General features: G+C 40.3%; 1 protein-coding gene across 1 annotated transcript in view; it reads right to left on the reverse strand.

The window, feature by feature from the left end:
• LOC118432160 (guanine nucleotide exchange factor subunit RIC1-like) overlaps positions 1-12,188 on the reverse strand; it is a 42,941-nt gene extending 30,753 nt beyond the window's left edge. Inside the window, exons 1-5 of the mRNA XM_035843690.1 lie at positions 11,941-12,188; positions 7,266-7,373; positions 2,579-2,670; positions 1,029-1,133; positions 446-588 (exon numbers count right to left, since the gene is read on the reverse strand). Coding sequence (XP_035699583.1) covers positions 446-588; positions 1,029-1,133; positions 2,579-2,670; positions 7,266-7,373; positions 11,941-12,081 — 589 coding nt within the window. The 5' untranslated portion in view covers positions 12,082-12,188. The remainder of the gene's footprint in view (positions 1-445; positions 589-1,028; positions 1,134-2,578; positions 2,671-7,265; positions 7,374-11,940) is intronic.
• Between the last annotated feature and the right edge of the window lie 649 nt (positions 12,189-12,837).

Genomic DNA, 12,837 nt, shown 5'->3' on the forward strand with positions numbered 1-12,837 from the left:
CATAACTTGTCGTTTTATTCCTAACAGCTTTTGAGCATATTGTCAGAACGATCAGAAGTTTATTTGCAAGTTGTTGCCTGAGGGCGAATTGCAACATGGGACATACAGAATATATAAAGTATACATACAGAAAACAAAAGACTTTGTTTGGTATAGATAACAATGGTGACAAGTTGAGACAAGTGACTATTCTAGTAAAAGTATGGACTGCTGAGAGCTACAATCTAAGCATATTGGGTTGACTTCTTTTCTGGAAGCAATGGAAGACACTTGTCCCACTTTTTCTATAATGAGTGGGTTATGTGACATTAACACTATAGTTTTGTGTTCTTTGAGAAGTAAACGTTTGGAAATTTTTGTGGATTTTGCATGCTTCTTCGATTAGTCAGGTTTACTTTGCACTGGTAGGAAACATTTATTATCAAGGGCTGGCTTTTGGACTGACCTCTGGAATGTTGAAGGTCAATAGAGAAGGGAATAGACGCGATGTTGATCCCCGTTTTTCCGTTGACCACGCCGTCCCAGCGTAACCGCTGCAGCATACCGTTACCCGTGGCAACCAGGAGCTCGTCTCGTACGCACACCAGGCTGTAAGATGAACATTTGTCAATCTTATGGCTGATATAGGTATTCCAACTATGATTTCTAAAACACAATACAATAATAATTCTATTCTCTCAAAAAAAATTATTACTCCTGCATGTAACTTATAAAATATTTTTTGAAGCAAACATCTTGAGCGGTTGCTGAAATAGTAACATACTGTACCGTGTACTTCTGTAATTGTACAATGATTCAGAGTCAAATTCATCAAAAAGAGATCTATACTGTGTCACAATATTTTGCCAACTGCAATTCATTTCAAACTTTTGGAAAAAAATCACCATTTTAGGTCACCAACTGGCACCTGTTGACGCCTATTGGTGACATGTTGAGAACTGTCTAATACTAGGTGACTGTCTTTCACAAATAATTGCCAACAGTGTACAGTGAGATACATGTACATGTACATGTACTAAAGAACTTACCATTCTATCTTGCCGATGATTTGTACGGAGGTGAAAAAAGTCATCCTGATGGAGGGAACCCCCTCTCCGTACTCCATACTGCTGGACGAACGCATACTTGGGAACCTGGGATTTGTGGTTACAGAGATATCATTGTTAGAGTTTCCATATCATTCAACTTACATGTATATTACAGTTCCTGCATAGGCCTATGTCACATTTCCAACCAGGGCTCGGCAAGGCAGCTTTCAGGAACGAAAAGTGTAATATACAAAAATGTACAAGACACCAAACTACACAAGACATAAAAAGAATATAATCGTGGGCATTATTCTATTATGTATAATTATATTTCTACTTTCTGTTTTCACAAATGGCTCGGCCAGGCTCTGATTTGGAAATGTGACGTTAGCCTTACAATACAAGTAACCATTGCAGTCATTATCTAAAATGGACAATTTGTACAAAATTAAAATATACAACGTTGCTGTCTCAATTGCAAAGACCTTTTCCAAAAGAAACTTGCTTGGTGGCAAAGACGCAAATTTCACCGTCCTTCAAAATAATCTGAACTCTGAGAAATTATATTATACTTTTGTAAGCTTGAAATAAAAGATCAAACAAAAACAGAAAAAACAAAAAATCCACAAAACGGGCTTAAAAAAAATAAGTGGGACAGAAAAAAATCTTAAGATTGAGACGGACCTGGAAAACACCCTTCTGAAGTTGAACCTTAAATGGCGCAATGCAAACACAGGAAACAATTGTTTCTGAGGTTAGTGAATATTGAATATTCTAGTAACAAATTCCAGTTCTTGATTCCTGTTGCCAGATAATTTCCACCCGTGACGTCAATAGTTAACATAGCAGCTAGTTACCGCGACTAGCAAAAAATGTTCCTTTGAGAAACAAACACTGCATTATATCATCATATATTATAATAGTCATTGCAAAGTACATACGATTGCAAGCTTTCATAACATTTACTCTATATCTATGCCTTTATAAAGAAAGTTTTTCTGTCCAGTGCGAAGTACATTTTTCATAATCTAAGTAGTTTGTAATAAGTATTCTACCCAGGATTTCATTTTAGAGTAACGGGAATGGCATGGTAGCAAAGCGACCAATCAGGACCTGGCGTTTTGGCCCTTCCACGGTGAGATTTTGAAAATGTAGAGTAGAGTAAAAAGTTGGCAATCTGTTAACATCTTTGACAACTCTAATTTTTGGGGTTAGAGGACGAGGGCGCTGATTGGTCCCTACACATGAGCGAATTAAGAAATGGGTTCCAACACCCAAAAAGTCTTCCATCTACTCTTGGAGGGCCTGTTATCATCGAACGAGCGCTCTTGAACCCATTCCTTAATTCGCTCATTAAGTGTCGTTAGCACCAAACGGTTCGAATGTACAGTTCCCCAGACGGGTAGCAGAAGCGAACATAGGAGCAAACTACTACTACCCCGATGGTACCCAGGCTACCACTGAGGCTACCAGGTAATGACATCAAGCTAGAGGAACAAATCCAAGTACTACTCATTAACATAAACCAAGCAGATGTAGTGTAGCCTGACCTTCCTCCCCTGGTCTGGTTGTAACAGTTGGCACCATGTCCAGCCAGGACCTCCCTCTCCAGATGGTAGAACAAGATATGGCCCTGGCTCGTCTGGAAATGGGAAATTTAATACAGTTACTTAAGCAATTCAATATAGTTACCAAAGCTCTTGGGTCAACATCTTGCAAAGGTGATGGTCACCTGTTATGTCAATCATTCCACAAATGTGGTCAAACTGAATAGATAAATAAAGCTGGCATTGAAGACTGTCACTCATCCTCGGCCAACTCTGCTTTTTGTCAGAAGATGAGAGTCAAGTATTATCTCCAAGCAGATCTATCGGGGGCAAAAGAGGATCAAAAGTGCTAAACAGCATCAAACTGGCTGCTGAGATATGTGTGTGAGAGTGTATGTTAGTGTTAGTGTTAGTGTGTGTGTGTGTGTGTATGTGTGTGCATGTGTGTGTGACTGTGAGTGTTTGCTTACATAGGAACATGTGTGTGTGGTCATCTTTTGCGACTTATAACAGATAATTCCATGCACATTGTCAGTATTATGACTTTACACAGGCAATTAGTGGATCATTTTTACTTGCTTTTGACCACATACTTGGCAATTATTTATTCAGAAGTCAATAAGTTTAACTAATAAGAACTGATTCTGGAATTTGTGACTCCTTGGTGCAATTGACAGCAGTTTGCAGTTACCCATTGCAATCAATTGGCATCTCATATCTCACTACTGTAAATGCAGAAACTTTCACTGTGGTTTAATGTTAGCGGTTTTCGCGTTGGCCGCTTCACCACAAATTAAAAACCACCACGAACATTTTTCCATGGCACTTAGAGACTCCATTGCATGGTGCTACCGTGAACTTAAAACCACCACGAAAAGTCCCTTTTCCCGCTACCACGAAATTAAATCCCCGCGAACTTAAATGCATTTATAGTAACACCCTGCAGGTTACAGTACTGATGCAACAATGCCAAGACTGAGGTGGTGGTGGGACATTCTCTACATAACTTGGGATTAAGTTGTTAGAGATTGGGCGGCCACAGACAAATATCAGGCATGTAACACCAGGATTAGCCTGGATACCAGACTTCCTAGCAGGGTACCAATCACTCAGTGGCGGCAGGTAATGAGTAAAGCTAACAAGGCTGGCATCCAGGCTATGTCAGTATGTGATCTCAGGTTCTTGCATTGCTGCAAGTTGCTTTGGCCTTGAATTTTTTTCTTCATTCATGATATCATGCTCAACCCTTAAAATATAAAAACTCCAACTGTTTTGATCTTGGACATGTCAAGTTTAAGGCTTCCACTATTGCCATAAATGGAAACGTATCAAGCATTTGTCGTGATTCTTGATACATTGAAACTGATTGTAACTTGGAGCTCAAATATGACACACATATACAATAATTTTTTTCTATTTCAAACATAAATAAATCAAGAACTGAACAGATAGAAACAATATCTATGACTTCTTTGACTACTAGTACATGTAGTTGCATTTAGATTATGACCTGCAAATTACTAGTATGACCTATTTCTGTTGTAAGCACAAATCATTCAAATTAACACATCAATAACAAGAAAACAATACACAAAAGGGTGTCAATATCTATTCTGGGAACAATTCCCACTGTCCTTCAAACAACTGTACTATTGTTATTGAGAAGACAATAGAACAACAACAACATTCCTTCTATTGATAACATCTGTTATTTGGGAGAAACAATATATTTTCTGTATTGCAACTACTCAAGAATGGAACTACAACTTAGTACAAGTGTAGAAATTCGAGGGGCGAGTAAGAACAGAAAGAAACAACATACCGACTCCCGGGATTCGAACCCGCGCCGAACCCGGGCAGCCGGATCACAAATCCAACGTGCTAACCACAACACCAAAAGCTCAAGAGCTGTTGGCGTGGTCAGTTTGGCAGCGCTAGAACCCCACTGTTACACTACTCCCCCTTTTCTTTTCAAGATTCGTCCTCGAATCCCCGAGATCGACATCCCTGTGTGGCACATACTAGCCTGTTACTCACAGGGCCGGCGTGGGAACCATTGTAGAAATTCAAGGGGCGAGTAAGAACAGAAAGAAACAACACCCCGACTCCCGGGATTCGAACCCGCGCCGAACCCGGGCAGCCGGATCACAAATCCAACGTGCTAACAACAACACCAAAAGCTCAAGAGCTGTTGGCGTGGTCAGTTTGGCAGCGCTAGAACCCCACTGTTACACAAGGAAGGAAGGGGGAAGCATGGGTAAAGATACTTTCCCTACAATGCTCACACCTTAGGCTCCCTTCATGATGAAAAAATCGAACGGTTCTATCCATTTGGCCAGAAAATCCGACAGAAAACGGTAAATACATTTTGTGTTCACGATGCAAAATTGTACACACGGGCAAACCATTTCAGTTCCTTGAAAAGGAATGGTAATGCATGGTAATGTGACCTCTGACCCGCTGAGTTTGTTGTGGTCCTGCAACCATTGTACTTCAGTGTCAGATCATATTTATAGGTCTTCGATCCGAACAGAACAATGTCTTGCTGAAACCGTATTCCTTCATTGGACTTGGAAAAATATTCTACCCTCGATAATCATAATAATATAATATGCAATAACATTTCCTCTGAATCTCCTGACACATCCCCCCTTCCATATCAGGACTGTCAGTTCCCCATTTGACCAGGGGGTGGGATAATAAAGACAAATTTTTAGACTAAATCAAAACGAGGCCAAAATACCCAACAGACTACTCTCATGTCCCTAATAAACGTACCGGGACGTTTATTTTTTTCAGCCTCACAATCCACCCGGTACGTTCTTATTTTGGACGGTACGTTTATTTTTTTTCTGAAAATTGGGGATTTGCTTAGCCAGGACCTTCAAAGAATTGAATTTTGGGGGGTTTTCTGCCCATATTTCCGCGGTATTTTTGCTCAAAATTCCGTATTTTTCGGGCGAAACAGCGCGGATTTCCTTGAGCGTGTACGCGTACGCGGTACACTTTCGGTGATTTCGGCCGATCTCGCTATGACGCTACGAAGTAAATGTTGTTCTTGGGGGAAAATAAAACACCACACTGACGTTTTGGAATACAATTTTTACATAAATAACTTTTAGTTTTCATTTAGTAGTAGTTTACAGTCTGTGTTTACATCGTAAACCAGCACCTTGCACGAGGAATTTCCCGCCGGTCTGGTGGTTCCATGCGCTTTCGGCAGCGAGGCGGAAGAGTGATACGTTCACATAATAAATGCTGGACGTAAAAATAACAACTATAACTTCGTTTCCCTTGTGATATGAGGCTTGACGCCGCAAATTCTCCCAAACGACAGGAATTCGTCGGTAAAAACAGCAAGTTCATAATCATTTCTAAGCATCAACCGCCACAACTTTCCTTTCTAGATGCATGTGCCATTATGCCGAGATGGTCACGTCGAAATAAAACTTTCTTAACGTAGGCTTATTTCTTTGACAAAAATCAACCTTAGTCTAGTTTTCACATAACTAACTTTTATTTAATAGATTTTAATCGTTTTTATACCGTAATCACTGTATTTTATGCTACACATCAGAAATCATGTTGCGATATTTTACCTTGGTAAAAGTGGAGCCGTCCACTGACCCCTAGTGACCTTGTTTACAGCTGCTGCGACGCCATGTTCGAGAAAAACCGAAAGACGGAGATTTCCATTTTTGGCCCGCGGAATACGAAAATTGGGACAGCTTACATGCATTTCAAGAACCTAAAACATCAGATACATGAACGGACGGTCTATTTGTAAAATCTGCCCATAGTAGCCTTCCAGTCTGCACAGAAATGACGATGTAGAGAAGGGTAGAAGTGCAAAGAGTATGAGATGAGAAAAAAAACGCCACGTGAATTCAACAACACTTCGCATAAAATCACATAATTTTGTATAATGTTTCCTTTATTCAATGTCTCCTTCGTAAAGAGTCCAAGTTGAACCGACATCTTGCTGATGTAGTACAGAAAAAAAAAACGTGATCCCCTCGTGGATAATTTACTATTTAGCGCAGCGTAACGCGGCCGGCCACGCGCCCGTGACGGCAGTGTTGGCATAGCGGCCGGACTGAAAATCGTCTGGCCGCGACCGCATTCGACAGGTGACCGCTATAGACTAATTTCTTAATGCATAGGTCAACTGGAAAAATCCAAGGGACCGACGAAAACTGACCGCATGACATGACCTCAGTTACGTGGCCCCTATACTCAGGTGACCCTAAGGCAGGTTTCACTGCGAATTTCAACTTACCTTTTATTAAAAAATTGAGAAAACATCATGATTCGAACAAGATATCTATAGTTCTTCAGCTCATCATTTATAGAACTAACTGATGTGGTTCTTAGGCATAAATGAATAAAAAGACCTACCTGCTTATCATCTCCTTTTCTTTGGACAGAAGTAGCATGTTCACAGTTAAATACATGTCAATTTGGTAATTTTCCAGGGGGTATGTTTATTCCGGGGGGTACGTTTATTAGATATTGACGATTTGTCCTGGGGGTATGTTTATTCCGGAAGGTATGTTTATTAGGGACATGAGAGTACTTTTCAAGCTGAGAATCCAGAAATTATACCGAGGACATTTTATGTAACATCCTTGATTGATGATTATACTGATTATCACTTTCTAGAGCAATAGGAGAAATTCTGCACCCCTACCGTGACAGCCACACTGGTTGAGTCCGGTCTCCATGCTGCCTTCTGATTGGTCCCCAGTGTTCGCACAGATTCCTCGGAGCGACAGTGGCACACGATCTGCACACATGGCTGTAAGACGGAAAAACATACGCCCGATTTATAACCAGAAAATTGATGGACGTACTACAAAGTACAACTTAAATCAAGCTAGGTCATGTTGATTTGATCATACGTAGGGCTTCAATTTGAATTTCATTGAAAAACTTTTTTCTGCATACCTGCACTGTTGCAGGCAACATTGAAAATTACCTGCACCAGACAAATTTTACCTGCACCACTCTGAGTTTAGGAAGTATGGACCATACTAAAATTGTTCAGGAACCATTGCAATTTTGTCTTTTATACTTTATAAGTGGTAAAATTCAATGCAGTTAATAACAATGCACATACACCTACATCATAGGACATTTATGTACTACAAACCCGGTACATGAACCAGTGCAGGTACGGTGCGGGTAGACACCAGAAATATCTGCACAGCTCCAATTTTACCTGCACTAACTTGCATACGCAGGTAGTATTTCGCGCCCTGATATGGATGATATCCAAAAAGACCCCCCAAAGTGATGCAAGCATGCTTATAGAAAAAGATTTGACTCAAAAAAAAAGTTGCCTTCGTGATATAATCTGTGGTCAGGAAGGTTAAACAAAGAATGACTGTAGTACAGGCAGTTGTATACTGTACAACTTACAAGAGACCCTTTATTTTTGTTCTTTTGTAGTCTCACATCTCTATCAGCTTGGAATGTTCTAATATAATCAAATCAACATGGCTTTACTGTTAACAAATCAAGAATAACACTACCACAAACACAATCCCTAATTCAAGACAGCTGAATCTGTTTTAAGAAATGTGATATTTGTCAGCATCTGATTTTACATATCATATGAATGTAGGTCAGATTGATTATGGGGTAGAGGAAAATAACTATACTCTCTATCTCTTTAACATAAAACAGGTGTGATTAGTAGAGTACACACATTTGAAAGTTTTCAAAATCATTTCAAATTCAAAAGGTGCTGTAAGTTGTTGACAAAGTCAAGTTGTACACTATATTTGAGGCTATTGATGAATAGGAAAAGGACCCCAAAATAGTCAAATAGACCAAGGTGGTGTTGCAGTTCTAGGAAGGATGCAAATCTTAACAATAGATCTAGATGCTTACAGCAAACTCAAACAAAAGATTTCACTCTAAACCGCAGCGAACTTTTTTGTTTTGTCCTTTGCCAACCTATGCCAAACACTACATGTATGTACTATAATACATTTTACAGTATGTGCTGGAGGTGCATGCTATGAATCAAAATTGCAAATGATAAAAACACACATAGAGCAGTAAATACATGATTATTATGAAGTGCTACGTATCCAGAGGGTAGATACTGTAAATGCAGAAATGTTCGCGGCGGATTAATGTTCGCGGTTTTCGCAGTGACCACTTCACCGCGAACATGTTTCTATTATGGTATTACACTGCAGTCTATGGTGTTACCGCGAACCAGCGTTCCCGCCAGGCATACGTCTTTACGTCTTTGGACGCATTTTTTTCTGGAAAGACGCACTCAGCTCGGCTGAATGCGTCCATAAAAAATCTGTAAGAAAGGCTGACCTGTACCACCAGTGTACAAAATGTATCTGGAATCTTTTAAAAAATCTGTCTTTATAAGAAGGAATCCTACCTTTACAATTTATACTTCAAATTGTTCACTTTCCGGTCATCCCATGGGGCGGAGCGCGGCACGTTTTACAACTAGCGGACCCATGTGCGACACACCCAGCCACGCGCCAGTCTGAGCTGTCCGTTGCGCAATATAATTATTTGTAGTCCGTGAAATAACGTTACATCTGACAGCCAGCATTCTGTAACACTGGAAGAAATCTTATGCAGATTTTATATTCTGATTTTAACATGATACTTACTTGTCCTCATTTTCATGTATTTGTTAAAGATTTGTGGTTAATACTAGTATTGAACAAACAAACTGTTCTGCGCGAGTGTTGCACATCTCAACAAAAGTTCTCACGCTGTGGGCAGTTGATTGGCAGTCGGTTTCTTTGACAACAGGCCGCCGGCGCCAAGCAGTCTAGATTGGCCACCAGGTCCAAATCCAATCATCTTAATAACCAATCGGCGTTTGCTAAATGTAATGATGTACTCTGTCATTGGTCACCGGAGAAAATACAAAAGTTACCGAGTATTAGCGCACGTGACGTTGTTTTGTGATATTGGTAGGCGCCCGTGTCGTCTGGCAAGTTTCTTCCCTAGCTGCTAACAATTTGCTATTAAAGTTTCCCCATTTATCCAAGTTAAAAAAGCGGTGCGCGGTAAATAAGTGAAGAATCTAAAACTATACACTTTATTTCTTATTTCCAAAATTTCTTTTGTTTCAAAAAGACAAAATTTGTGGCAGAAAAGGGGCCGCAATATTGTTGTCAAGCGTCGATCGAGTCGGCTGTGCACTGGCGTTGGCCTCCGTGGCACATGGCGCGGCACACCCCCCTCCCAAGACGGACCGTCGATCGCAGCGCCCAGCACGTTGGAACGTCTTTCTGGCTACTAGTTCAAGGCTACCCCGGCACTGATCACTGCCAAAGAGGCAACAGATCGTCCTCCTTCGAGTAATGTATAACGTTCTTGGTCTATTTACAAATAAATCCAGCCAAAGATTTCACGCCGAAAACGGGGTTACATGAGGTCGCAGGAAACAAACGCACGCTCGTGGAAAATGACGGCACGGCCTTGTAAAACCCCACCGATTCGTGAGTGTGATGTCGTCGTTATTTTATCGTCTCGGAAAACTATTTGATGAGGAAGGGCGCAACATCGATCGCACGAGGTCGACATTTTTTTATTCAATGACGGAAGAAATTGGCAGAATTTTTCCATGGGCTGACGAACTGGCTAGAGCCCTGTTGCGAAGCATAAAAAATCCAAAAATTTTCGTGTCTGGAGAAATTATACCCGGGCCAGATCACTGACGGCTGATTCCCCGTGCTGTAGTATATTACGGGAGTAAAAGAGGCAACCGACATCCAATCTCAAGTGCATGATTTTCCTCTCAAATTGCGGGAAATTGTGTTCTAGAGGGTTTGAAAATCCAAATTTTCCTGGGGGAGCATGCCCCCGGACCCCCCTAGAACGCGAGCGCCTGCGGCGCTCGTCTCGCGCCTCCGGCGCTCAATACCCCCCTCAGAAATATTTGGACGCATACTGTCAAGAACCTGGCGGGAACGCTGCCGCGAACTTAAATCCACCGCGGAAAGTCCTTTTACACGCTACCGCGAAATGAAATCCCCGCGAACTTAAATGCATTTACAGTACATTTTCTTTAGTGACACTAGTTTATCATGTACCAGCACGACTAAAAGCAATTGTTTTGTTGCTAGTAGCTTGCCGGTAAGTCGCCGGTGTGTCCATTACTGTAATCCATGAAGTTGTTTACCCAGGCCAAAGATCAGAGTAGAAAATGACAAACATGTTTTGATTTGTTGTGTTGGGCCATGTTGATTGGAGTATATGGATGACATCCTCTGGTAGTGCCAAAATTGAGTTTGAGGAAAAAAAATTGCCTTCAATAACTGAAACAAACAAAATACTAAAAAAAATTTTAGATTCTTCAAAAAGTTCAATTTTTTTCTTTCACATCTTGAATCTGCTTCTTTGACCATGACTTTGGGATTAACTTTCCACATTCAAAGAAATCAGTACTAGTATCAATCTTTAAGTATTATTTTTTTCATTCAAGTGCAAACAACAGGCACATTATCTAATATTTGCAGCTGCTTAAGATAGAGCAATTTACAACTTATGGTCGAATCCTTTTTTTGTTTGTTTTGGAAATGGACGAAAATAGATGTGCAACCACCAACCAGATGTCATCCATATTTTTTAATCAACATAGCCTTGTTGTTAATCTTCTAGGAAATGACCCAAATAACATAATTAAACAAAGATATTTCAAACAGTAGCAACAAATAACACTAACAGAGAAATATGCATGGCCATAGTTTCAGTACCAAAGGTCATTACTAGTATATACTAGTTAGTACTACAGTAGTAGTCGTTGTGAAATTTTTTACTATCAGCTATTCTGCTTTTGTATCAACAAAAAAACAAGTTAACAAGAGGAAAATAGCTGATGAAGGATATGAAACATTCTTTGAATATCTTCAGGGCTAAATTATTTCCAGCAACTAGAATAATTCCTTGGAAAACGCCCAAGTTGTGGCATTAAAATTATATCAACATTTATAGCTCCAGGTTTAGAATTAGATGAAGAGGTGTTAGTTTGAACAAACGATCGGGTATTGCTGTAGGGTTTGGTAGAAGTTTACAAACACGGGGATTTGAGGGAAGAGCGTCGGAAAATAAACAAATTATGGCCACGAAGCGAAGCGAGGTCAAGTATAAAAAAAATACGGGTTGTCAGTCAACCGGTCACGTCAACAGCGATCTGACTTTTCTTCCTCTCAAATATCCAAAACTAGAAATGCTAACAAAATTAATACCATATCTTGGTGAAAGTATGGAAAGATTCTAAAATCTACAGTAAGCCAGCTTACGGAGGCCATAGATATTTTCTAGTGACGATTTTGCAGTTCAAAGAGCGATCAGCCGAGAAGAAAAACACTCACCCGGCAGTACCAAATAGCGAGGGATCTCTCGGTGATGACGGCGAAAAGGACGCGGTCCCGGTTACACAAGACGGAGTGGAGCCCGCCGATGTCTTCAGGAGGCACGGCCAATGCCTTGGGCCAGCCTACGGGAAAATACATGGCAGAAAAGACTGGGAAAATCACTCGATGGCACTCCGGCAATCGCTGGAAGTTCACCTAGGTCGCCATGTTGGGGACGTCAGGAGGCATGTTGTTACAGACGATCTGATTGGCCAGCTGTCGACCGCATAAGCCAATAGAAATCGACCTTTCATTTCCTGCCTCGTTTAGTACGAAAGCCTACAAGTACAATTTATTCCTGACAAAAATATTGTGAAATTTCTCAAAAGGACAAAAAATTAGCGATTATTGCTAGATATAGTGGAAATTTACGTTAATATTGTAGCTTAAATGATGCAGTGTGTTGCTCACTACAATGTATACAAAACGTATACGTGAAAAGTTACTGTCATTGCTATGTCCCTTTTTCAGTCCTTCAGTGGCCAAGTCGGATTTCAAATGACAATGTTTTGGTATTGCATTTTCACTTACAGTTTCTTTGTATTTCTTTTTCAATATTTGGTATTTCTTCACTAGTCTGTAAGGAAACGAGTATTGTATCCACACTGTGACGGCCAGCTGAATAGGATAGCACTTTAATAGGCTGGATTGATAATGCAATTCAAAGAATTTGTCAACAGCATTATATGATGAATTCAGAATAGCAAATAACGTGATACATAGAATTAAAACGAGGAGTTTTAATCTGTAAGCTTAATCAAAACAAGCTATTCATATTGGTGTATTATTGCAGCCAGTATTAAACGTTACCCAATCTGAGTAATGACGCTGTTAACGTGCTTATTTTTCCTTTTT

The sequence above is a fragment of the Branchiostoma floridae genome, chromosome 15 (genome assembly GCF_000003815.2).
Source record: "Branchiostoma floridae strain S238N-H82 chromosome 15, Bfl_VNyyK, whole genome shotgun sequence".
Classification (NCBI taxonomy): domain Eukaryota; kingdom Metazoa; phylum Chordata; class Leptocardii; order Amphioxiformes; family Branchiostomatidae; genus Branchiostoma; species Branchiostoma floridae.